At 40.5% G+C, this 26,827-nt stretch overlaps 1 protein-coding gene across 14 annotated transcripts in view; it reads right to left on the reverse strand.

Moving 5' to 3' along the window:
- The window catches only part of LOC144053803 (pleckstrin homology domain-containing family A member 7-like), a 75,139-nt gene that overhangs the window by 9,210 nt on the left and 39,102 nt on the right, over positions 1-26,827 (reverse strand). For 7 of the 14 annotated variants that reach the window (XM_077568636.1, XM_077568637.1, XM_077568641.1 and 4 more), the window contains 15 exons: positions 24,145-24,262; positions 18,664-18,771; positions 17,653-17,725; positions 16,580-16,680; positions 10,410-10,591; positions 8,247-8,741; positions 7,038-7,572; positions 6,781-6,864; positions 5,318-5,491; positions 4,222-4,275; positions 2,675-2,740; positions 1,520-1,600; positions 1,302-1,451; positions 356-457; positions 167-278 (listed from right to left, as the gene is read on the reverse strand). In XM_077568636.1, the coding sequence (XP_077424762.1) occupies positions 167-278; positions 356-457; positions 1,302-1,451; positions 1,520-1,600; positions 2,675-2,740; positions 4,222-4,275; positions 5,318-5,491; positions 6,781-6,864; positions 7,038-7,572; positions 8,247-8,741; positions 10,410-10,591; positions 16,580-16,680; positions 17,653-17,725; positions 18,664-18,771; positions 24,145-24,262 (2,435 nt within the window). The remainder of the gene's footprint in view (positions 1-166; positions 279-355; positions 458-1,301; positions 1,452-1,519; positions 1,601-2,674; positions 2,741-4,221; positions 4,276-5,317; positions 5,492-6,780; positions 6,865-7,037; positions 7,573-8,246; positions 8,742-10,409; positions 10,592-16,579; positions 16,681-17,652; positions 17,726-18,663; positions 18,772-24,144; positions 24,263-26,827) is intronic. The other 7 variants (XM_077568643.1, XM_077568650.1, XM_077568642.1 and 4 more) reach the window with 5 other exon arrangements.

The following is a 26,827-nucleotide window of genomic DNA, read 5'->3' on the forward strand; positions in this document are numbered from 1 at the left end:
CAACAAAAACAAAAAAGACTAGTAAAGGGCTAAAAGTATTTTAAAAATATTTTAAAAACTACATTTAAAAATATAAGCTTTTAGAATAAAGTGAAAAGGAAATTAAAGACATTTAAAATCAAATTTTAAAAGATAGTTTGATGGACTTGAAATCCACCCAACCAACCTGGATTCTGCACAGAGTCGATGCTAACTTTGTAATTGGCTTTGCTGCCGCTCAATCCCGCCATCACATCCTCGATCCTCCACAGCTCGCGCTTCATCTCACCTTTTTCCTGCTGTGTCATTGCATGCACATGCACACGAGTTTACGTGTGGAAATTCTGCACGGTCCATAGACAGTACGAGACCTCACCTGCAAAGTGGCGCTGTGGTTCATGCGGGCCTGCAACACCGCCCTCAGCTGCTCCACCGATTTCTCCAGCCAACCGTACTCATCCCAGGCCTGCGTCATTTCCTGCGGCACATCACAGCAACGCTTTCTTGAAAAAAAACCCTCATTCTTTGGTTTCTCAAAGCAAGGTCGATACGGGTACACGTCTGTCTGTGTGTGTGTGTGTGTGTGTGTGTGTGTGTGTGTGTGTCCCAATATAATAAGAATATACAAGGTGTCTTATTTATTTGGTGATTCTGAATGATGCTTCAAGCATATTTAAAAGTAATTTAAATAACAAAAATGTAATTATGGTAATTACTTTAAATTAATTTTAAATGACTTAATAAAACGTTTAAAAGCAATTTTAAAGAAATATAAAAGAAAAATCTTAAAGGTATGATAAAATAGACCATAACAGTAAATTTAAAATAATTAAAACGAATCTAAAAGAAAGTGATGGAAAGGGGGAAAAAAGTATTTTAAATGAAATAAAAAAAATTAAAAAGTTGTGAAAAAATAAAATATAAAACGGGGAATATACAAATATTTGTTTTAAAATTCTATTAAAGGACATTCTGAAATGAATTTAAAAATATAGTTTAAAATAATATAATTTAAAATCTAATTAAAAATAAGCATCTGTTTAAGTTAATGAAAATAATGTTGAATATTTTTAAAAGGAATGTAAAAATAAATTAAAATCATTTGAAAAACATTAACATGACAACAACAAATGTGTATTAAAAAAAGGAAACAAACACAATTTGAAAACAAATTAGTGAAATAATTTTTTAAGGAAATTTAAAAGGAATTTTATAACTGTACAAGAAAAAACATCAAATTGTCAGGAAATGTGCAATGGTAGCTAACGAGGAAGGCATAAAGCCAAAAAGGTATGCTTGGATGCGTTTGCTGTGGTTTGTACCGTGGAGAGTCGGGATATCTGGGCCCTGATAGAGACCAGGTCCTCCTGCAGGAGTCTCTGCTGGTAGGCGATTTTGTGCACGTGGGCCGGCTGCTCCTGGAACAGCTCCATCTGCTGGTGGGACACGTCCAGCACACTCTCCAGCTTGTCCTGAGGGTTGTGCCGTGTTATTTACGTTCAAACGCTTGTCTGGCTGCTCCATGACAACGCGCCTTTACCTTATCCTTCTTCAATGAGCTGATTCGCACTTCCAAGTCCTTCAGTATCTTGTCTTGCTCGCACAGCCGACTCAGCTTCACCTGCAGGGGGCATGAGAGACCTTTCGAGTTAGTATGGGAGTCCTGACAGGTGCGAAGGTGTGTAATAGGTGTGAAGTTTAGTTTGACATAAGACCTCATTTCTCCTGCCATGTTGTGAACAAAGCATGTTTAGGCAGGCATCATCAAATTATCTACCTGCCACATTTCCACCTGATAGCGTGTGCGCTGCCGCGGCAATATTCCGCCTTTGCTTGTTGTCTGTCAAAGGCTAAGACAGATAATCGCCGGGGCTCGTGTTAGGTCGTTCCACAAAAGTGGATGAGTCTCGCAGACAATTTGAATTACAGTCAGGGAGGCAATGCGTCTCATTAATAAAAGTGTGGTTGTGCCGGAGCAGAGGTTGCTTCACTTTATCAAGCCTGAACATTCACGAAATAATGTTGTGTAGGGAACAAAAAGCTCCTCCGTGTAGGAACGTGAACTGGTCACCCGATTAAAAATAATTGATCCTGCTTTTTTCTCTTTTTTTAAAATTGAATCCAACGTGCCGCTGGTGGATGTCATCCGCGTATTAATTTTACACTCATAAATATAGAGATGTGAAAGTGTTTGTCCTCGGCTGTTGCAAGTGCAGCAAGGCTCATGTTTCATTAACAGTCAGAGAGCAATCATCTAAAAAATGTGTATTTTCATTACAAAAGAAGAACTTTACATACCTCAAGATCAAATTCAAGTTATTATATGAATTATGGTCGTATGGCGTGACTAAAAGTCATAGTAGTTAAACTGTGAATAAAAGTTGAACAAGTTACTATGTAAGATGACTTGTAAGTTGTACTAGTTGCATTGTAAATCAAAGTTGCCCTAGTTCTAAGGTGAATTAATCTTGTACTAGTTATAAAGTCACTTAATCTTGTAATAGTTATAACGTGAATTCATCTCGTACAAATCATAAAATGAATTATATTCGTAGCAGTTACGGTGAATTAAAGTTGCACTGGTTGTGGTGAATTAATCTCATACTATAAAGTGAATCAAGGGATCAATCTGTACGAGTTGTAATGTCAATTAAAGTCATATTGTAATAATAACGTGAATTCAAATGGTACTCACATCCACGTCGCTCTCTGCGACCATGACGGGCTTCCCCGACGCCTTCAGCGTTTGACTTCCGGCCACCTGAAAAAGGATCGATCCACATTTCACATGTCTTCGTCCAAAGTCCGGAGTGTATAACGGCGCGGAAACGAATGCATACTGCGATGCTCTGATGCAACCTCTCGTGCATGACAACAACAACAAAATATATCACAACATTAGCTGTTGTCATGGAGACCATGATTGACACTTTGAAGCCCACAAAATCCAGACGGCCCAAAATGGGGCGCTCCACAAGTAAATGACGGACAGGGTAGGGTTCTACTGTGTTAGCATAGCTCACTCATACCATTGACCAATGGGGGTGGGCACTTCTTAATGGCAGCCCGTTTGGGCAGCATTTATGTAAACTTACAGAATCAGTATAGGTTATGTGGCGTTGGAACCCTCTGCTGGTTCAAAAAGTCCTTGTGTATAAGATTAGCTCAATTGATAAAAAAAAATAAAAAATCCAATCATTGCCTGTGATTTCTCACTGCAGCCCATTTAGGCAGCTTAATTAGTGGGTCTAATTTGTGTGTAGCTGTTGTTGTTGGAACCACAACAGACAAATGTACTGTAATTATTTAGTGTTTACCTGTTTTATTTAGTGTGCAACCTAATTAGGTAGGAAACTTTCTAAATCCAAATGAATTGCATCCTAGACTGATTACCGTACTTGTAATTTTAGACTATTAAATTCTACATGATCAATTAAATTCAATACAAAAAAATTATTGCATCATGTCCATAGATTTTTTTGGGCATCCCGTTTAGGAAAACCTGGCCCTGATTTGAGAGTATAAGCCCACCACGTTGCCGGAATCACGACAAAAGACACAAAGTTATACTTGTGAAAATCGTTCAAATTGATAACGCAAAACGATCATGCCCGTCCAACCAATGCCAGTTATCTATAAGATGTTATGATCACACAGCAGAACACTCCGCATCATGGCAACACAAGGTGCAGCGTTTCAGAGATGGCACTAGAAGCAACTGGCCAATTTCCCACCACCGAGCCACAGCCACATCAGCCACAACACATGCACTGCCGAGCCGTCCCATGCCCACTTTTGTGTCTTCTACAGAACATCGCTGCGTGTGTATGTGTGGCAATGAGTGGGAGGACGGGGGACACATGGCGGCAAGACACGTGATGCTGTTCAAGAGTCCATTGAACAGTCGCCGTCACATGCACGAGCACGCTGTATATGGAAGTACACGCGCGCGCGCACACACAGAGCTTACGGTCCATAGAGGCCTGAGAGGCCCAGCAGTGCAGTGCAGTAGCAAACTGTGAACTGCGAGGATCAGGGGCTCTAGAGCTCTGATCTGCGAGTCAAGAAAAGAGCTGCAGTCACATGATGGCGGCCGGTTATCATTATTATTATCATTATTTGTGAGCTGCATGGTTGCATTTTAAGTTGTAACAGAGCTGAAGACGCGTTGGGCTCACATGCGTCAAGGGGTGTTGAGAAAGTCAGCGTGCTGGCAACCAATAGAAAAAACAAAGGTCTCACCTTCAGGTCCAGATACCCCAGGTCTTGCTTCAGCTGCTTGTACGTGTCATCCACCTGCAACCAACATTTTGATTTGATTATTATCACAGTGAAATGATCAATTGTGTGTGAATGCTGAGAGATGAAGTCACCATGCCGAAATACTAAATTGATGTTTGGATTCATTGTGCACCTTTACAGCTATTAGGAGATAAATGCAAACGTCTCAGCATTAACACTCAAATCAAATGATATTCGCATGGATCACAAAAATGTCTCAGCCTATTTATGACACAAACGAATGAAAACATCGTCAGTCCCAGTCCAGCCAACGGCACTTCCACAGTCAGCAAAGCAGCCAAAGCAGCCAGGGAAGCTACATTCCGCACAACAACAAAAAAAAGCACCGCACGGAAGCCGACCAGCCAAGAGCACAACACGCTGCTTCCTCTTTGTCCGTCCCAAGATGACTGATGAGGATTTTGAGGTAGAGGCTGCCACTAAACACACCGCTGACTGACACCTACCCACTATGTTACTTGTTATTATATATAAACTATTGAGTAGCTTCATTAAGTGAGTCTCTAGAAGTCTCCAATAACACCCCAAAGACTCACTAGATTTGTTGCTTTTTGATGTTGGAAAAAATAAAATATAAAATAAAATCACTAAATATTGTGACTAAGTTGGGGACACTGAGGAAACGCTCGCTTCGTCGCAACACCCTAACTCCTAAGAGTTGACGTATTGCCACAATCAGCTTTTAATAACTGGAAGTTGAATGTGTGGCCTAAGCTGTCACGGTGTGGGAGGGGAGCCTTACAAGGTGAATACGTACTCCTATGCTAATTGACAACTGTAATTTAGTGATGAAAAGCTTCCTCTGCGAGTGAAAATGCAATTAAATCTTTATGGTTGTTTGCTGCATGGAGGGATTAAGTATGTAAATTCAATTTGTAGTCTAGTATCACAATCTCCAATAACATTTTTTATAATTTTTTGGGGAAAATAGTGGCAGCACTGAGTAGCCACTTACTTTGTCGCAACGCCCTAGTCACACCCCTGGCAACCTCTACCAAGCCTTGCTATGATGAAGGCGGTCGGGCGGGCCGCCCACCTGTGTTTCGCCCAGACTGAGGTGGTTTAGCGTAGGAAGTGGGTCGACGGCGATGAGGGGGCCCGCGGTCAACAGGCCGTGGCGCTGCAGCTGCTCCAGCGTGTGCTGGCGGGCGGCCGCCATCTTGGCCTGCTGCCGGCGCAGCTGAATGAGGAGCAGGGTGAGCTCATCGGGCTGTCCGCCGTGGGAATTTTCACCACACACACACCAGAGTGTTAACATTGACACCGAGCAGTACACTTCACGTCACGTTGGTAGGGTACCTTTTTTTTGGGGGGGGGGGGGCAGTTTTGTCATAAAATGTGAAGGGTGTAATCTTCAGCATGGTGCAAATCTAATGGTAATTTGAAACCCTAAAACCTGCTGGAACGCTGATCTTGAAACCCTAACATTGACTTGAAACCGTAACCCTTGCTGAAAATCCGAATTTGAAAACCTGAACCTGTCTTGAAGACCTAACTCCAAACCCTAGCTCGGTCTTGAAATTTTAAATGTGAGAACCCGACTCTTGTTTGAAACTCCAAAACCATAAATTGAAACTTGTCTTAAAAATCCCAATTTGAAACTCTACCCGTTATTTTAACCATATCTCTGATTTGAAACCCTATTTTGAAACCATAATCAAACAACAATTTTAAACTCAAAACCATATTTGAAACTCTAATCCTGAAGTGAAATGCTAACACTTGCTTGAAACCCAAAACCTAATTTCAAACCTTAACTCTGTTTTGAAAATGCAGTTTTTTGGTCGCCGATACCAATTCCGATACCCAGTTTTGCAATGTACAGATACCTAGGTTGTTGTTGTTTTTTTTCAACATGAAAAAGCTGCCCTGCCATTTGTTCAGAGCATTCAAGGACCAATAGGATATCTTGCCTTGGCATGCAGTGAACACATCAGTGAATGTCATGCACACAAGCAAGACGCAAGATGCTGCATCCAAAGTCCTATATTAGTGTTGGAAATAATAGTATCGGCATGTTACTTGTTAGTACTGTACTTGCCGATGCCACTGTTTTTATGCAGATACCGGAACAACACTACTTGAAACCCTAATTTAAATCTCCAACACTGACTAAAAATCCTACTCTGACACGCTAAGGAAACTGTAATTTAGGCTTGAAACCCTAGTTTGAAACCAAATCTTAAACCTAAAAGTGACTTAAAACTTAGAACCTTGTTTAAAAGCCAAACAAACAATTTAAAACCCTAACTTCAAACTTTAATCTTTGTTTGAAACCATAACCCAGACTTTAAACCCTCAACCCGGCTTGAGCCCAACTTGAATCCCTACCATAGATGAATTGAATTGCATAAAAGGAGAATATTAGTATAGTTAGTAATATATGACGGTTAATTAATAACAGACAGCAGGAGTCAGAAATACATATATCTATAATATTGGTAGTTAAATGGATATAGATATTTTTTTCAAAGAACATTTGGATTGAGTCAGACGTACCGTTTTCCCATGGAGGCTGGGCGCACTGACCGTGTGCGTGATGTAGTTAGATGGAGGCAGAGAGCGCCTCTCCAAGGTGGATGCCTGCAACACACACCTGTTTAAATATTTAAAACTATATGAAACCTGAACTTAGTCTTGAAACCCTAATTTGAAACCACATTGCAATCATGAAACTTTTATAATTTGTTACCCCAAATCCTGGCTTGAAACCGCAACCCAGCCTTAGAACCCAATTCAAGAGCTGTTGATTTTACCTTGAAGATCTGAGACTTGGTCCTGCGCGGTGAAATGGCGAACATGCTGTCCACCACCGACACATTGGCCGAGGGTCTCACTGTCACGCGATCAATCGGCGTGTGCGGGCGGTGGGCGGGCGACAAGGTCCTGCTGACGCCCGGTGGCGGGATGTCCACGGGCGACGGCGGAACCGACACGCAGCGCGGTGGCCCTTTGTGCTTGGCGGCTGGAGGAATGGTGGACGGCGGCCGGGCACCGAAAGGGTAGTCCGGAGCCGGCGTGTAGAGCGGCGCCGTGGGGCTGCCGTGGCGATACTGCTGGCGCTGCTGCCACTCGTACAGCTGCAGGACCGTGTTAGAACTCGGGCCGCCCAGTTCAGGGGTGAGGTGGAAGTGGCTCAGGCGGTCCTGGGCGTACTTGTACTCGCCGAGGCGTGCCATCGGGGGGCTGTGGCGGGGGGTCTTTGGCAGGGTCTGGTGTGCATCCAGGGTGCCGAACTTGGGTTGGGCTGGCGGCGTACGGCGGGGAAGGGTGTTGTCTCGGGATGGAGGACTGTCACAACACAAAATGCACAAGTGTCAGGCTAGACTACAGCGTATCTGTGGTATATTTACAGCACTTTTTTTTGCCTTAAAATTCTACACACGCCTTTGATTTCTACTAATTGTTCAGACTGACTTTCATTACGACTAAAAAACAAAAAACAAATCATCTTTAACTCATTCACTCCCAACCATTTCCACTGAAGCAACCCCCTTTGCTCTTGGCTGTTTTATTCGATTTTGACTGATTTTGCAAAGCCCACACAATATTGTGTTCTATTGCTATAAAAACATGGAACCTACCAAAAGAAAGATTAGAGTCTCTTCTTTCATCAAGATAAAAGTATATTTGTATCTGTTTCCGTTAGAACATAGCTAAGTTTCATCATTATTCACAAATCTGTTTAAAAGTCTGGGGGAAAGAGCTTTTTGCAACATGGCCCTGGTTGATCTTATACTCTGCTGCCACCTGCTGGCCGTTTTTTTTTTTTTTTTAAGTGACCTCTTCAGGTCAGAAGCTGCATCAAAGACTTCTGTATGCTCTAGCATAAAAAAAACATAAATATGTTTTTGGGAATGAAGGACAAAGTATTAAAAACGTATTTATACGTTTTTGGGTTTGAATTAGTTAATATTGTATTATTTCTACGTTATAATTAGCTTGATATCATTCCTGCCACCTACCCTTTATGTTCAGCTTTCTGCACCTTGACCCACTGCTCCACCTGGTCCAGAGTACTCCTCCTCCTCATTTCCTGGGGGGCTTCCGATGCCCTCTGGTACGTCCCCGCCGCGATCCCATTGGGCTCCAAGATGGGGCTGGGCGTCTCCACCAGGCCGTTCCTGGCGGCGACACCCGGGGGCAGTGTGGAGGGAGACCGCGAGGGAGCTCGAGACGGCACCCTGGACACGGGCGCCGACGAGGACGTGTGGTTCGGCGGCGGGAGGGCGGTGGCCGTGGGGTTGGCGGGGAGGGAGGCGTGGGTGTCCATCTCCGTGGCGACAGGAGAGTCTTTGTGGAAGCTGCGACGGTCATTGGGGTCGTGATGGATGGGCTCCAGGAGAACCTCGTGGACGGCGGGTCTATGGGGTTCTGGAGCTTTGTGGTTGTAGATGTGGTTGGTGTGCGTGACGGTCTGATGACGCATCATGTGGAAGTGATCCGACTGGTCAGATTGTCTGTGGAGAGTCAAGATAGAGCCAATGAGTAACGGAACAATTCCACACACAAGCTGGAAACGGTAAATTGGAGTCTTACTCTGACTTTAAACCCTAATATGAAGCCCTATCCAAGAATTCAAACTGGAATTTAAAACCCTAACCTTGACCTGAAATCATAAATGTGAAGCCTTAACCCTGATTTGAAACAGTAATTTGAAATCGTAATCCTGATTTGATACCCTAATTTGAAGCCCTATCAATAATTATAAACCCTATTCTTCAACCTCAAACCCAAATTATTAATCCAAACCCAAGACTAATTTGAAAAGCCTACCTCTATGCTTGAAACCCTAACAATGTCTTGAAATCCTAATCTGAAAACTTAACCCTGTCTTGAAACAGTTATTTAGAATCCTAACACTGACATGAAACCTTAATTTGAAGCCTTATCCTACCATGATTTAAAACCCTAATCTGACACCCGTAACCCAGTCTTTAAACCCTGTTTTGAAACCCCAATTTAGAGTCCAAACCTGACTTGACACCCCAATTTGAAACCCCATCTCTGTATTAAAACCCTCATTTCAAACCCTGAAGATGACCTGAAATCATACTCTCGCTTGAAAAAAAAAAAAGTCTGGAACCCTTACACAATGGCTTCAAACCCTAATATTAAACCCTAACCTTGCCAACATTCTAACACTGACTTGAAACCCCAATTTGAAGCCCTATCATCCTATAATTTGAAAGCCAAACCCTGTCTTGAAAGCCTTATCCAGGTTTGAAATCCGAGCAATTGCTTCAAATCCTAATCTGAAGGCCTAGCCCAGGTTTGAAAACCTTACTCAACCTAACCCTGACTTAAAACTGTCAATTGAAGCCCTAACACTCATTTAAAACCTAAATTGAAGCCCTAACTTCAATTTTGGAACACTAACACCGACATCAAACCCTAATCCTTGCTTGGAACTGCCTTGAACTTCACACTTTCCTTAACACAAGCGGAATTCCACCTTTGTTTGTCACACCTCGAATGTAGACACACACACACACTTCCAACTTCCTCTCCTCCACCCCCCCCCCCCCCCCCCACACACACAGACACACATTGATAACTTACACACGGAACATCCAAGCGGGTAAAACGCCCATTTCAGTGGCTAGATGACTGTCATTTAAAGTCAATGTACCCGAGGTCAAAATCAGCATCTGAATGCTTCACTGAGATTTTAAAGCTGCCTGCTTTAGGCCAATGGTTTTTAATTGACTGTGTGAGGCGAGCGGATGTGTTTATACGTGGTTGTGTGTGTGAGTTGTCGTACTGCTGTCTTTTTGCCAAGAACGCTTTGAATTTAATTTCGTCTGACCTGACTGTTTGGGGACTCGCTTACCGAGCAATTTAAAGCTCCACTGGTTGTGTTCGGAAGGGATGCTGGAAGGTTAAGTGACGGACGGGTCAGCCGCAGAGGACAAACAGGAATACAGTATAAAATCTTTCAGGAGATAAGGACTGAAACACTATGTGTGTGTGTGTGTGTGTGTGTGTGTGTGTGTGTGTAGGATTGCATTTGTGTATCTGTCTACGTCTATCTATCTGTGTGTGTGTGTGTGTGTGTGTGTGTGTGTGTGTACAGTATGTGTGCGTGTGTGTGTGTGTGTGTGTGTGTGTGTGTGTGTGTTCCTAACCTGCCGCCTGTGTCGACGGGACCTTTCATGTTGGCGGCTTGGTTCATGGCCCTCAGCCAGGTGTTCATGTCCTCCTGCGTGTCAGCGCTGAAGTAGTACGTGCGCATGCCCGGGTGCTCTGCCTGTGAGCCAATCACAGAGTTGCTTTTGTAAACCCGCGAACCCCTGCCCGGGTGGCCGGCCTGTGGGCGGAGACAAGAGAGCACAACAAAGGTGTCACCACATCCTAAGACGGGAGAGCCGACGAAAAGGCGCCGAGTACGGTACACCGAGCACACTAAAAAAAACGAGGACAGAGACAACAATGGCAGCCAGTTACGACCAACAAAGACACAGCTTTTGACCATTGACAGGAAAGGAAGAAAACAAACAGAAAACAAACAAAATTGTCCTCACTAATGTTTACTCATGAGGCTGTTTTTGTACCCATTTGTGCATGTGTGCGTGCGTGTGTGTATGTAAATCTGTTCTGCGTATGAAAGTGTATGTCTTTGAGTGTAAGAAGAGAGAAGAAATTTAAACAACCTTACAAATGCCTCCTTGTGAGGCTACGTGCACTAAAACATAACAAAAAAATGAACAGTAAATGCTATTCAGGATGGATGCTAAAAAGACTACCCTCTATAGAGTCTGTGTCTGATTAATACATAATTAATGTATTTGTTGGATTTCTGCAGCTAACTGCCATAAAGCGAGCACACAAATGCTTCACTTCAAAAGTATTGAAACGTGCAGCCATAAAATCAATTAATGCAGTTTTTTTCCCCCTCCCACTGGTTATTTCCCCCCTCAATGTCGCTGAATGGATGTCTCTCAACAGCACCTAAGGGAGTTTAGCAGAGTGCTTTTAGTGCCTGCGTGGGTGACTAGCGCCAGAGTAATAACTGTGGAAAAGTAAGAGGTGGCTATTAGTTTTCTCGTCCATTGGCGTACAAAATAAACAAAAACCAATGTGGCTATTGTGAGAGAAGAATGCCTGCAAGGGAGATTGTTTATCTGCTCTCAGTAAAAATGCAGGATTTTTTTCCCCCTGGTAGTTGCTTGAACTTTATGAGGCCGGAGAGGGACATATAAAGAAACAACCATTCACACCCACAAGAGAGCAACCTGGGTTCATCTTTAGGCCAGGCTGCACATGTTCTACAAACTGCATGCTCCCGCCTCTCCCCACCTTGCTGGCACAAAAATTAACGCGTAATCACAGGGAATATGCAGCCATAACTCTCTGCAAATATATTATTCATTGGCAGGAAAAGGCGGGCTGCTCGATTGCGCTGGAACATTAAGCATTCTTTGAGCTTTTACATCAGGGAAATAATCAACAGTACTTTAAGGATTCAATTCAAATGTATTGCACATAAGTTAAATAAAACTTAGATAAATGTATGAAAACAAAGCATTCTTAAAGATTAAATGTAACTAATACAGAAATACTGGATTGGCAAAATGTTCAAGCCACTGTAACGATACACAAAAATTTGACTTTTAATTCAGTAATTTATTAGTAAACCACACGAGGGAGTCCACGTACCACTACAGGTCCTCATATTGGCTGCTCTACTTGCAAACATCATTGTACATTCCCCCAATCGTCTTCATGGCTAACATATCGAGCTAGTAATTGGTTGTGATGTCATTCGCTGTGTGCACAAGTCAATCATTATACAATTTAGGAAACAAAAGTGTACAAATTGACGTCTGATGAGCAAAACCTTTTAAACAATCATCTGGGGAATTTGTGCTTTTTTTTAGTTTGCCGACAAATTTGAATCATTAGGCAAAAACACATTTATGTTTACGTTTTAGATTGGAATTATTTTTTTTTTTCATTTTTAATGTTTTTTTGTTTTTTTTTCAAAACAAAAAAAAGTCGTAAATCGGTTCTATGAATCCTGAATGAGGTGAGGTCAACAGGGATGAAATGAAACCCTGCTCTCAACAAGCAATAAATACATTTTTCACAAGATATATCAGCGTCCCCGTTATCTAAATTTGTGAAGGCTTAACTTTTTCGCACCCTTCTGTTGGGTTTACGACATAAAATGTCGGATTTAAGAAAACATAGGGTGTTGATTGGTGGACAGCTAACAGTCACTCCAAGAGAAACAAAAACAAAAGCTTCATTTTATTAAAAACAAGAAAAAAAGTCCAATTACAAGTATTGTTTTACCTCTACACTGCATGATGTCACGTTCTTTACGTAGCTAATCGCCATCCCGCCTGGCTTCCTTTCACTCGCCTCACTTTACTTTCCATTCATGGCTTCCTTCCCGTCCTTTTTGCACACACACACACGCGCGCGCGCGCGCAAACGTCAGTCTCACGTGTCCTCGTGCTATTTAAAGAGAGCATTGTGCTCGTAAAGATAAGGCCGAGCGCTGCACAGCTCCTCCTGATAAAGGTGCATTCTCCCAAACTGGGGATAGATTTTACAGTGGAAAAAAAGCATCCAAATGGAGACACTAATAGCCTCTGGCTGTCTCCCTTTCAAGTCTGCTGCTTTAATGGAATAAAACACACTCGGTGCTCTCTATTTGTAAAGATGCATAAATCTTATTAGGAATATAACACCTTTCAAACATTCTTCAGTATGCAACTTTTCTTTTTTTTTTCCCCTGAAGGCCGGAATATGTCCAAAATGTTTTTTTCTCTTTTTTTCTATAAAGACTGTATAGTGCAAAAACTAAATTTTGGAAAAATTGATTTTAAAAATGCTGTCAAAGACCTTAATCAAAGGCATGGGGGAAAAAAACATTGTACCTGGATTTAAAAGCATTTTTTACTTGGGGCTGACTTCATTTCTGTAGGCAGCTAAATCCCATTTGCATGCAGCATACCAGCTAAATGCTGCGTCACCATGTTTGCTTTTAACTCTGGGCACCACTAATTGACCTGAGACTGCAGACGTCAGAGCTCTTCTGAGATTCTATTAACATGTGTTCAATGTACTCAGGACCGCACATAAATGTCAGCACCCTACACATACACACACACAAAACAAAAAATAAAAAATGTACTGCCATAAACTCTGGCACATATAAGTTTGGGGTCCACTACATTAGCGGACTTCATGCAAAGGAAAGGCGGATGCGACTCGGAACACGAAGCCCCACAAAAACCCACAAATGTTAAAGTACACAGACATAGAAAAAGTCAAACACAGCAACAAGAACAACAACAACAAGTCCATCATTATCATGCACAAGCGACAATATGTAATGTACTGTATATTCCCACATCCGACAAAGGGGAGAGAGTACCTATTTTATGTGATGACTGTCAATGCGACACACTCGAAGGGTTGTCCCGGTCGGGCAGCCAACCAAATGGGAAGAGAGGGAGGTGGACGGTGGAGGTTTAATTGTCACACTCATCATACACCAACTGATCAGCCCTCACCTCAAACTTCAGTTGGTACTACAGTGGTACCTTGACTTCACATTTTTGTACCAATTTTTTTTTTATTTTAGCACGAAAAATATCACTCGATAGTATGTACTGTATAAATAAATACAGTATGAAATAGTATTAACAAAGACACATTTTGTACTTTCTAGTGTGTGTGTTTTTGGCCACCAGGAGTAAGTATAATACATTAATTTAATTTATTTATTTATTATGTAACATGAAGACAACCATTGTGACTGAAGTGTCTTGATATTACTCGTTTTTCGCAGTTTACATGTGTTTCTCTACCATTTGTCTTCAAATAACAGTTGTTTACAACTACTGCAATAGTCATGCTAGTGCCATTAGCTCATCTATAGCATTTTGTGTTAGCATTCAAGCTGCAGTGCGTAATTTACACCAAAGCCACTACAAGAGGTGACACAATGCTGATTAACTCATTCCCTCCAAGCCATTTTCACTGAAGCAACCCCCTTCACTCACAGGTGTTTTACTGGATTTTGACTCATTTTGCAAGGCCCACAGAATATTGTGTTTTGCTAATAAAATATGGAACTTACCAAAAGATTAGCGTCTCTTCTTTCATCAGGAAAAAAAAATTATTATACTGTATATGTTTCTGTTTTTCAGAAATTAACATTAAAATATAGTTAAGTTTTTATCATTATTCTCAAATCTGTTAAAAACACTGGGGAAAAGAGCTTGTTGCAACATGGCCCAGCGATAGGGTGAGAACAGATGCTAAGAAAACTTGAAAAGGTGTGTTTCAATGCAATAAATGGTTTTAATAAATGTACATATGTTTAAAGTGTGTGGAAGCAGTAAAACCGACAAGAAGTTCCTGCCATTCCTCATAATCGGTCAAATTCCATACAATATGTCACATTTAAGTCTATGGACTTTTCTATGGACTTTTCTGGTTATCTTCTAATTAAAAAAAATATATTGAATGGTGTGAGTGGTATCTGGCATTTATTTACCATTTCTCCTGCCAAGTATTTAAGTTACTAATCATAACAGGTGATAGTTTTATATTTCCATTGGGGGCATAAATCCATCATAATAAATCAGTCACTTTTTACCACAAGTCCTTCTATTATCATCTAATTACGAATTACAGCATTAAATATTACTTCAAATGAGCTCGGCTGTTTGGGATTCCTCCAGTCGCGGGTGTGCATGTTTTCCCTTCAGCGCCACTTCCAAAAATAAGGCAGCCAGGTTTTATTTATAGCCAGAGGCATAGAATCCCAAACGTGATCCAGCGTGGCCGTAAACAGCTCACACCACGGCATGCCGACAATAGCGCATTCAAACATAGCACTATCAATTAAAATATGACTTGCTGCGTCCATTCATTGTAGCAACAGCAAATGTCTGCAAATTAATCAGCATAGTAAAGAGTTCTGTAATATAATTTTTTCCCAAAATGGATAAAGTAAAATGCAAGGCATCCATTTATGACATTAAATCATTTGTTAAAATAGAATTATAATCACATTTAAATGTTCAATTTCAATTAAATAATTTGTTAATTAATCATTTTTACAAGACTTGATAAAACAAAAAATGACAATTAATTATTTAACTATTACTACTCCCCCCCCAACTATAATAAGAGTGAGTGTATAATGTAGTTCTATCTCTCGTACGCTAAGTCCAGTTACGGAATTGTGCCAAAGGGAAATCCATTCCTCAGAGGCATCAGCATTAAAACCTTTCTCTGACAGCCGGAACAAATTTCACTACAGCAGGTGCTCGTTGCCAAATCATGCCAGAGGGCTTTGCCCCTTAACAGTAGTAAAAACGTATCTAATATTAACACATGGGCCAACATGATCCATAAAGACATTACAATGATGTAAGGGTGGTATGAAAATTGAGTTGGAAGCTACTTCTTTTGGAAATCGTCCCAAACTGGAGCGATTTATCATATTTATTAAACCTCGCAATGTCTTGTGTATTTACGGTAGCATCTGCTTGGTGTTGGCATCAAACTGTTTAAAAGAAGAAAAAAACTTTTTGCACTAGTTGCATTGCTACTATAACAAACCGAGTGGTATTTATTCTTAATTGTCTATTACTTGCCACGGCCCAAGAGAAATACCTTAAAATCTTTTTCTTCCCGATTGGTTAATTTTCCTTGGGTGCCCTCCATGCTGCTTTTGTATTTGTTTTCATTTTCACTCATTGATTGCTCCTTTTTTGTGGGTGTAAAGCGGATATCGCTGCCGTGACAATCTCATTTCCCCCATGGGATGAATAAAGTATCTGTTTATTAATCTACCATACTAAATGTCTGCTCCTTGATGAAACGTTAGCTCAATTAGTGGAACATTGGTGATAAAGTGGCGAAGATAAGCGATCATACTGCCGAAAGTCGCACATGTGTTAACTGCAATTCTGACTGGATCATATTTGATAGCTTTTAAGTTATTAGTAAGATTTTTTTTCCCTTAATGGCCAATGTTGACGTGCTTTGCTGTTTTCACTATATTCAATTAAACAGAAAAGTGTGTTAAAGTCACATATGGAGGACTACTTTATTGTTTCTATGTTGTTAACTTTACAATTGAGATTGCTAACGAGAATTGCTCATACCATGCATGCTTTGACTAATCAAGTCTGTTGTAAACTAATCAATTCTCTTTCTGATAGTCATTTACTTCAATAAATCACTCAAACTTAAATGTAATTAGTATATTAAGAAGATGATTGATCGGTAAGGTAACAGGCTCAAAGGAAAGAAGAGTCCAACGTACCTTGAAGGCGTACTTGCGGCTGATGTGGTCCTCGGGTCCCACGGGTGACATGACATAGCTGGGAAGCGGAATGCTGCCCAGGACCGCCTCCTCTCTGCTGTCTGTGTGGGGTGAGGGGACGTTTTGTAAAAACATACGCAAGAGTGTTTTGCTTTTTCTTTGCCTTTTTTGTGACCCTTATTCCTAAAACAGGCACAACCTCAATACTGGGTGTGAAGAGAAGATGAATATATAAAGCCCCAGGTTTCAGTTGTTAAAAAAAAAAAAAATCCATCTTTGAGTTTCCATTGTATTAATTAAACTGAGCCAACAACTTAACCGCAACGTGAAGGTCAACAATACCCAAATATGCCAGCATAGTGGGTTTCCATCTTAATTAGTTTCTATAAATAACACCCACTAAGTATTTGTTTCCACGGAGGGCATGTGTGACTGTGTGTGTGTGTGAACAATTATCACATCATAAAATGATGTAACAATGGAGAAGGACACCTGTGCCCGCCTGATGGCCCGGGTGCCAATAAAGCCGGATTAAAACGGAAAGTAATTGTTTAAAAATAATACAAGGACCTTTGGAGGAGACATTCCCAAAATGGAGAGCTACAAGGGTTAGTGTTTTTATCCGCACTCATGACAACACACACCCACTTGCACCATGCGAAGTACAAGGTCTCAAATGTTCTTAAGCCTTCTAAGTAAAATAATTGAATGGGCAAGAGGCTTTTCATCTTGAGTGCAGAAAAAACACCTTTGAAGTGAGGAGAAAAGGTTGAAAAAAAAAGAGAGATGGAGGAATTGATTTCCTTGCTAAAGGCGAGGAGGCGTGTTGGAAAATGTTTGATTGACGTGATGAAGATGAAATGACACATAAAAGTCGAGGGGAGCAGAAGGGGGCGAAAGTGAGCGTAATTCTTCATCCAAGCGAGACATTTCAGACAATTAATTATGCTTTCCAATACTTTTCTGTCCCCTGTGCACACAGCAAGGCCCATAAAAGCACACTTGGATGATTTTGGACACCCCTTGTGTATGAACTGACCAGCAAAAGTGAGTTTCTAAAAAACAGTTTTTACCTTTGTAGTAGAAGAGGCAGAATTCAGACAAGACGAACCATTTCCTCTTCCAAAGACGCATCCCGGAGCTGTCCTGCAAGGGGACATAAGAAAAAAGCTCATTCAATGGAACAGTCAGACTAATGCTAAACTTTTTCAGTCATCTCTCGTGATATAGTTGTGAACATGGAGCCCAAGGGAATAAAACAACCTAAGTGGCACAATCAGGATGAATGTCATGGCAGTTTCAGTTGAAAATACATGTGGATTGCATATCTTCAGATTGGAGTCAGGCCTCATTCAATTGTAAATAGCTCAGCAATAACTAGACATTCCAAGAGATTATTAGAGAAAAAATTGTATTTGCCAAGTTGTGTATCAAACTGGTATAGCCATCCACATTATACAATACCCAAGAAGTAGCTAAGTTTCAGAAATTCATTTTATTGTGTGCTCTATGCGAAATGACTTTTATGAGCAAATTGAAAAAATAAAATTTCCATTAATTTCATTCAATTAAAAAAATTGTTAAAGTTGGAATATATCTTGTCATTTTTAAGAAAAAATATCTGTCATTGTTTTTTGGGGAAATTTTATGTATCATAAGTACTAATGGTATCGGCACTTGGTATCTGTATCGGTGAGTACTGAAGGTTTGAGTACCAGCATCGGTCTAAAAAAAAGTGGTATCGAACATCCCTACTAAATATGCACCATTAGGTGTATAGAACATTGAATATGCTGTAAATATGCTACATTAGAGGGGAACAAAAATATGTTCTAAATATGCACCATTATGTCCACAGAACATTAAATATGTGGTAAAAGCGCCACAACAAAATATGATCTAAATAAGCCATATCAGGGGTGACGAGTCATTAAATACGGTATTGGATAATTTAAAAAAAATAATAATTTTGTATACCAATAATTTTGTATATAGTAGAAAGTGTGTACTGTGTGTGTGTGTGTGTGTGTGTGTGTGTGTGTGTGTGTGTGTGTGTGTGTGTGTGTGTGTGTGTCTGTCCAGACCTGTTTGTACAGCCATCCTCGGACCACAACAGGCACATTTGGGTTCCTCTTGATGGAATGCTCTCTCTTGCCAAAACTGTGTACCCTGCTGCCGCCAGGGCGAGAACCCTGGAGGAAAAAAAATGAATATGTGCTGTGCTGTCAATGTCATTGAATGCATCACATTAACCCTCCTGTTATATTTAAGGTCAATTTGCACCGAGACAAGTCCACGTGCCAGTTACTTGACGTTTACGGACTACCTGAAAAGCCCACTTCTGTTTTAAACAGCTAAAACCGCATGAGCCCAAATTGTCTAAAAAGAACAATGATTGCGTGGAACCAGACTGTGTGCAGGACAAGATGACATACTGGAATTTTACACGTGTCCCCATTCAATGAGTCAGTAAACATAAAAAAATATATTAAAAAAACACATGACGTCAACCATTCAAGGATGAAAAATATTAGGAGAGTTGGAGGCAACATGAAGGCTAATACATGTTTTTCTGATTGTAATGTTAGTATTACAAATGAGAATCACAAATGAACACATTTGGCAAACGACTGCAGTCCCAGCGGTACTTTGTCTTCCAGCGTGGACCTTCGCCCACGCACCAGCGTGATCTTTTTCAGGAAGACCTCCTTGTTCTCGTTACATAAGCGCAGCCCCGCCGGACCCCCCACACGAATTAGACTACCGGCGACCAACAAACTCAATAGGCTGTTACTGAGTGGGAGGTTTGAAGAGCATTAATGTGACCTAAAGGCCACACTACGACAGTGTGTAGAAAGGAGCATATGAAGTAAAGCACAAGCTGGAATGCATGCAAGGTCGTACGATTCGGGGGGTTTAAAAAAATCTTTTCAGGTGAAACACTTTGAGGTGTACAAAATTAGACCTCAATTCAGCGAAGGTTGGAGGATCAATTAGGCATTCATTTAGCTTTTTCTTTGGCTTTTTCTAGGGGATCTATGGATAAAGTGATATGAAGTGAGTCACTTGTTACCCATAGGTATGGACAGTTTTACCTTTTGTACGTTTTAATTAGTGCTTTCAAAGTTAAAGCATCAACTGATTAATTAATCACAAAAACACATTGCATTAATCATGAATTAACGCAGATTAATCGCACTATTCATTTTGACCATAGATTATTCTTTAGCGTGACAGCGGATGGCTACTTTTAAGGTAGCACAGGTTGTTTGAGCAATAAAACATAATTACATGCATTAAAGTAAAGCATTTAACTCTTTTGACTGCCAAAAAACGTTAAATAACGTTTAGTAAAATCCTATGGAGGAGTGCCAAAGACGTTAAAAGACGTTTGTTTCAAAACAGAGGTGAAACTAACCATTTTCTATTGTTGATTACTGAAAAACGGACTAAGGTAGAAACACTTTTTTCTGATGAAAGATGAGAGTCCAATCTTTCATTTGGTAGTATGTGTGTTTCCATAGTCCAAACACATAATTTTCTATGGACCTCGAAAGATCAGTCAAAATGCTTAAAATCGGCTGGCACCCACGGCATCCCTTTTCTGAAAACGTCTGGCAGTCAAAGAGTTAATAAATGTTAGCGTATGACATTTAGAATATTTGTTCATGTCAAACTATTGGGGTCATCTTTTCCCCATTTTAAATTATGCAAGTAATTAATTGATTAGAAAAAAAGGAGGATGAGCGTCTGCAAGTGGATCAAAAAATGTTGAAGACATCCTCATAACATTTAATGTCAAAAGAATTAATACATAACCGGTGCTCTTTAAATTTGGCGGTGGGAATTGATAAAAAAAAAAAACTTTTTTATTAAGTGATTAATCGTGATTAATTAAAATTCTAAGATGTGATTAATCCGATTCAAACTTAACTTGAACGCCAACTAAAAATGCTAAAAAATTAAGCAAATTCCCTATGTCGTTTAAATTGAGCCACATTCCTATTTACAGTGATGAACTCATTACTACACTTGTCACTGCTAAAAATAGTTTATTGGAATTCTCATCAGCTCATCCTCCATTACATGCATACAAATCACTTCAGCAAACCATGATCTGTTTTAGGATTGCCTCTGTGTGTGCATGCCAGGAAGAACCAGCCTTGTCCAATGTGCACACATTCAACAAATTTCATTACACAATCTTCTAGTCTGGAGCAGAAAGCAAGCTTCGGGCACTGTATGTATACACACACACACAGCAAAAAGACAACGCACACACACACACGTACTCATGAGACTGTATGATTGAGTGCGATGCTACATTAGAGCTTCAGTGGGAGTTTTCCACAGCAACAAGTCACTAATTTCAGGCGGTTGGTTGGCTAAGCATGATCCAAAGACACACACACACAGTGTGAGAATGTTGTGCATGTTTTTTTAGCTAACTAATACTACTATTACAACTATCTTTTTATGGAACAACACTAAATAAATAACACTTTTGGTAGAAAAGTGTACAGCTGGTATAACAATGTAAACAAAACCACTCATCACATAGCCATTAATATCTGAGTGATGGCAACAAGACCTCAAATGAAAATGTTCAAATTGGGGCTTAAGTGCCATTATGTTGTGTGGCTTGCAAGCATATATCTCCAAATTGTGTGCTTTTTCTTTGACAAAAAAAAAGAATAATATAATTGAGGTAGCAATTTTCAGCACTCTATGCAAAACACATACACTCTCCAGTCTCCAATCATTTCAAGCACCGATGTTCTGTGCTGCATTTGCATGATCCTTTTGAAACATGACTACTAACAGGTAAACTTGCCCCGAGCTGCTCATTGAAAATGAAAAACCTTCCCCTGCTTCGATTGGGGAGGACAGGTCGGCTCAGGTGTGCTTTTCAAGTCCGTGTTATGCATTCATGTAGTAACGCCAACCCACACCGAACTTTGAAGTCTTAGCCGTCTAGCCTGACATAAAAGAAACATAAAGAGGATGATGTGCAAAGTTTTTGGAGGGCAAAACAGCTTATTTACATCTATTTACTCATTTATAACAAATGAGAAATTTATGCTTTCTTAAAGCCGGAAGTGAAGAGGATAACATTATGCTTGCTTAGGAACCACATTTTGGGGGACTTGCACCAATTGTGTAATGTCAAGTATCTTGGTAAAATTGTATGTATATTAGGAGCCCTGAACATTGCCTCGCTGGAAATTTACCCCCCAAAAAGCCCATGATTCAAGTTAGACTGATCTACACGGAATATCTAGCATAACAGCACCCAAGAAAAAATAGCTTTAGCTGCGACATCTAGTGGTGAACTTTTACACACTGTTCCTTTAATTTTTGGTGTGAATGCATGATTGCGTGATCATTTTGTTCATTACAAACTAAACATCATAAAATAGCATAAATAGCGAAAATTACCCTCAGTGACTTCTTTACAACCTGAACAAGAACTCAAATTGTCATCTAAATTGTTTGACAAAATGCAGTCTAATCATTTGTTGTGATGTCTTCAAAGTGAATGAGATTTTTTTCAGAACTCCAAATCGAAAAACAATAGCAGAGACTAACTGGGGCGCAGCAGGAATTCCTAAATGGCTTTAGCTTCGATGCTTCCCGTCGAGGCGGCGCTGACTGCTCGCGAACATCACAAAATATGAACGGCGCGGCGGAGAAAATGAGAGCTCAAGGGGGGGGGATTGTGGCACATCACTCGAGGTGGAATGCGCGATGACGCTGGCCCTGATGTTTTTGTCAGCGGTGGAATGAATGTGACGAATTTCTGCCATGGCAGTGTGCCACACAAAAAGAAAGGCTCATCTTTTCTCAGAAACGCTTGTCACAATGAGACAGCTAAATTTCCCCCGATGTTCCACAGCAGGGGTGATGAGCCAGTGCACCTGGGGGAAAGCGACAGACGGGGGAAACAGAGGGCACGGTTATGGTGGCGGGACGTCTTGATGAATGCCCCGTCATCAAGCTACCGTACCCCACGGCACATGTTTAATCTTAGGGTTACTGCACCTGGTGATCGGACAGGAAGTCACGCCCCAAGTGGATGCGAGTATGTGCGCGAAAAATCCACGGGGCTCGCGATTTATGAAAAATACATTATAAAAAACTAAAAAAAATTATAAATATAAAAATAAAAATTTGGGAGAGAGGTAAATATAATCCACAAAAAATAGATGTATAGAGAAAAAATGTAGTTAAAATATACCCAACTGCCACCGGTCTGCACCGCATTATGCGCATGTGTCATCATTTCAATAGCGTGACGTCATCGGCCAGCGGAAGTCTTGCGCCCAATGGAGGAATTATTTCCTTTTTCTAGCGAAACAGCCAATCAGAGTGAACTCCATTTTGTACACTGCAATTGATGGCACAAACCATGAAAAAGTACATAGACTCTTAACTATTTACAATTATAAATGCTATTTTTTACTTAGGTTTGTTCCTGCTTGTATTTTTAATATGTTTGACACTTATTTTTATGAAACCATGACAGTAGTTGGTCTCACAAACAGTGACTTCTCAGCGATGTACACCATGTAGCAGTGTTTGGGGGGTTCTTCCTATAACAAAATTGAAGGAGTGATCACATTACGTTGTGTACGTAAGCGTCGTAAAATACGTACGGAAGTGAAATACTTCAGTATGTAAATACTTAGTACATATGTATTAAGTATTTCAGTCCGTATATTAATTTGCACACGTACAATTACTTAAAGCGCATGCTTGGTTATGTAGGGTTTCTTTGACTTTCTGAACTAAATTGTGTATGATTAAATAATTTCGTTCTCCTTTATTAATGTGATAATTTTAGGTCGTTCAAGTTCACACATTACAGCATAGTAATTAATTTTGAGTAGTAGTATGCTAAGATATTTGTGAGTATATTTTGCCCAATTATGATTAGTAATTGGTTTTAGAATGTAATCAGAAATGTTAGATAAACTCCACCCAACACATATTTAACCACACTGTATAATTTATATCTAGGCAATTAAAGTGGCTACAAATTGTTACACTACATTTATTGAGTAAATTCTATAGGGCCCCCCCCCCAGTGATAGGGTATGAAAAGTGCTGAAGAGAAATGTGAGGTACAAAGGAAATTACGAGGGGCGAAGTCAATGAGGGACTAGCAAAGGACACAGAAAAATGATGAAGACAATGAGAGCTAATGTCAAAGACTGAAAATCAAATGCTGAATAGAAGGAAATAGATGACAGGCGTGCGGAACAACAATCAAGTTGGCTTTGAAGTGATCAGAAGCACATTTCGTCAACTGGAATGACATGAAAATCTTGGCAAGGGCTGTGACGGATGCGAGGCCAGACACATAAAAGAGCCAAAAGAATAAGAATCATACAGGCGCTATTGTGTTTCCATCACTTCTCTTGTGTGTGTGCGTGAATGGGCTTGGCACACAAAAACAACTGATGCAAATAAGACACCACTGTTCAGATGCTTGGGATTCGAAAGCCCCTCCAACCACGTTCCAATGCATCTTCAAATTGACCTGCGTCTGTCCTTGCGCTAACCTTGGAGGTGGAGTTGGTGTCCACGGCGGAAGAGGTGGTGATGGTGGAGACCTCGCTGACGGTGGTGCTGGAGAGCTGCTCCACGCCGGGTTGGGACATGACGCGAGGACTCAGTAGCCTGCAAACACAAACATATACGGTAAATACAGTGAACCCCTTGCTGTATCGCACCTTTTTAGGCAGCATTTTTTCATGGGTTTTTCACAGTATATAAGACAACCCTGAATTAACTGGTGGGTGCCTTCGGTAACAGAGGAATAAGAAAGTGACTTTCTTTGGTCCTTCCTCGGGTCTCCTGAAGGCCTCACGACTCTGGCTGGAAGTGTTCGGTTTAGGTGAACGGTATGGGATTTTTTAATAGGTTTTAGGTGAACTAATGAATACACACACACTCGCACGCACGCACACATACACATTCTCACCCACATACAAAAAAAAAAAGGAGAGCAATGATGATGACATGTCAAATCGGTAAAATTACCGAATGAACAATACTGAGCTCTCCAGAAAAAAAAAGAAAAGAAAAAAAGAGGAAGAGGTAGAGGACCCCAACTCAACGCCTAAATAAACGTCAGAGTGTTTATTGTTTTATGATGTTTGTATGCATTGCTGCTTCATGTGTGTTAAAACTTGCAGTTGACATAACTACTGATCTGAATATCGATGCCAATTTCAACCTGTCCTATGGCTTTCGACATTATATGTTAGCATCATGCTAGCAGATTTTGGACAAAGTAATATTGCTTTGGTTGAACATTTTGCAGCAATTTATGTTCCAGTGTTTTTACTTGTTCTTGATTGCTTTATAGAGGCAGACTGCCATCATTAAAACATAACAAAGACAGAAAATTCACCCTGACTAGAATTTTAATGTTTGCGGGGAGGAAATGAGGCAAGAGTGAAGAACTTTGAAGTGGCCTGTGAGGCCAGCGACAGGCGTCACACTCGCCGGGAAGCCATTTACCGAAAAACATCCGCACCGAGACAAACCACGTTAGCGCTGCTTGAGAATTTTAAATGCTTCTCCTGACTCACGAAGCTACATTTCTCAAGGAAATGTTGAATATATAAATATATAACTCATCGAACGGTCCGCATCAGCCCACACTGTATCTACATTTTTTCAACCTCTGTTAGTGCCATTCACACTGCTTATAGTGCTCATTTCCTTTGTTGGGATTGTTCCCATTTCTGTCTGTCTTGTGCAGATTTGAAAGCAGCCATACACCCACGGCAAACTTAAAAAGGTCGAATCAGAGCCAATACTGAAGGTGTAACTTACTTTTCTTTTTTCTTTTTCTTTTTTTTTTTACAAAAAATCCACAGTCAAAAACTGGAACGGCAACATTAATCTCATTCAAAAACAACAGAAATCAGATTTGACTAATTAGCTATAAATTTGAATATTATTTCTCTCAATGTTCCCCTTTAATAAGAATATAAAACGAATGTTTACGACATGTCGCTTCCATCTCTGCCTTGCTTGGTTGCTCTCCTTCCTCTCCTCCCCCTCTTGTGGCTCATTAAACACGTCACTCTCCTCTTGAACGAGTGTGCGCGCATGTGTGACGAGCCAGCAGGTTAGATTGTTCCCTCGCTTTGGCTGCTGATGGATCGGTCTTATTAGCCGCCACGGCGTAGGCGTTGAGCAGCCCCGTCCGCGCCGCTCTGATCGTGATGCGATGGCAAAAACAATGCCATTTTCTGGTGTGTGATGTGTGCACACATCACCTGTGAATGAGCACTTTCTACTTTTTATTATATATAGACTAATAAATATTATTCATAATAATATATATCATATATATTTTAGTGTCCATCCATCCAAGGCTAAATATTAAATACTTTTAGGCGGGCATACTGAACTGAATTTCACTTTAAGGGGTAAAAATGACATAGAACTCAAATGACATTTCCAGGTCTAAATACAAACATTTTATTTTCAGGGCTACAAATTAAATCTAACTGAATAAAATGTTCACGGCTGATCAAATTAAATTACATTTTCAGATACATTTATCTTGAATTAATTAAATAAAAATATATTAAATTGTTCACAGCAGTATAATGAACAAAAATGAAATTTTTGCTGATTATTAATAAATTAAATTACAGTGCCTTACAAGTTCTAGGGTTGAAAATGAATTAAATTCAATAGAAATTTTAGGGCTCCATATTAGTTTAAATATGTCACATCAAACATGAATTACTTGAGCTCAGTCTGACTCTGCACTTGTTGAATATTTTTTTTTGTTTCATGTCAACTCTTGACAGCTCACAAGCTGTCATTGCTGAGTGGAAACTGCATCTGAAAGCTTGACAGTAGCATGCGTCTGTGTGTGCGTGTGCGTGTGTGTGCGCGTGCGTGCACTCAGGCTGGTGTCAGGAAGGTTATCGCAGAAGAGTGGAGTGTTGCAAGTGTCTGGACTTTACAGGGTGGAGGGCACCTTATCATGGTCTCTTATTTTGGAAGCGGCACAGACGTGACGACCTCCTGCAGCTGCTTTCTGTTTATTTGATGAAATAATCACTCAACCTCAAGTTGGTCAAAGTGAATGATAATGCGTGGCGTTGATTAAAAATTCTTGAAAAGTGCACTCGATGCTCGGCACGAAGCTCAAGTGTTTAGTTGCGTCACACTTGACGTCAACACGCATTAAAGCGTCATATGACACATGACTGA

Source organism: Vanacampus margaritifer, chromosome 6 (assembly GCF_051991255.1).
Source record: "Vanacampus margaritifer isolate UIUO_Vmar chromosome 6, RoL_Vmar_1.0, whole genome shotgun sequence".
In the NCBI taxonomy this organism is placed as follows: Eukaryota; Metazoa; Chordata; class Actinopteri; order Syngnathiformes; family Syngnathidae; genus Vanacampus; species Vanacampus margaritifer.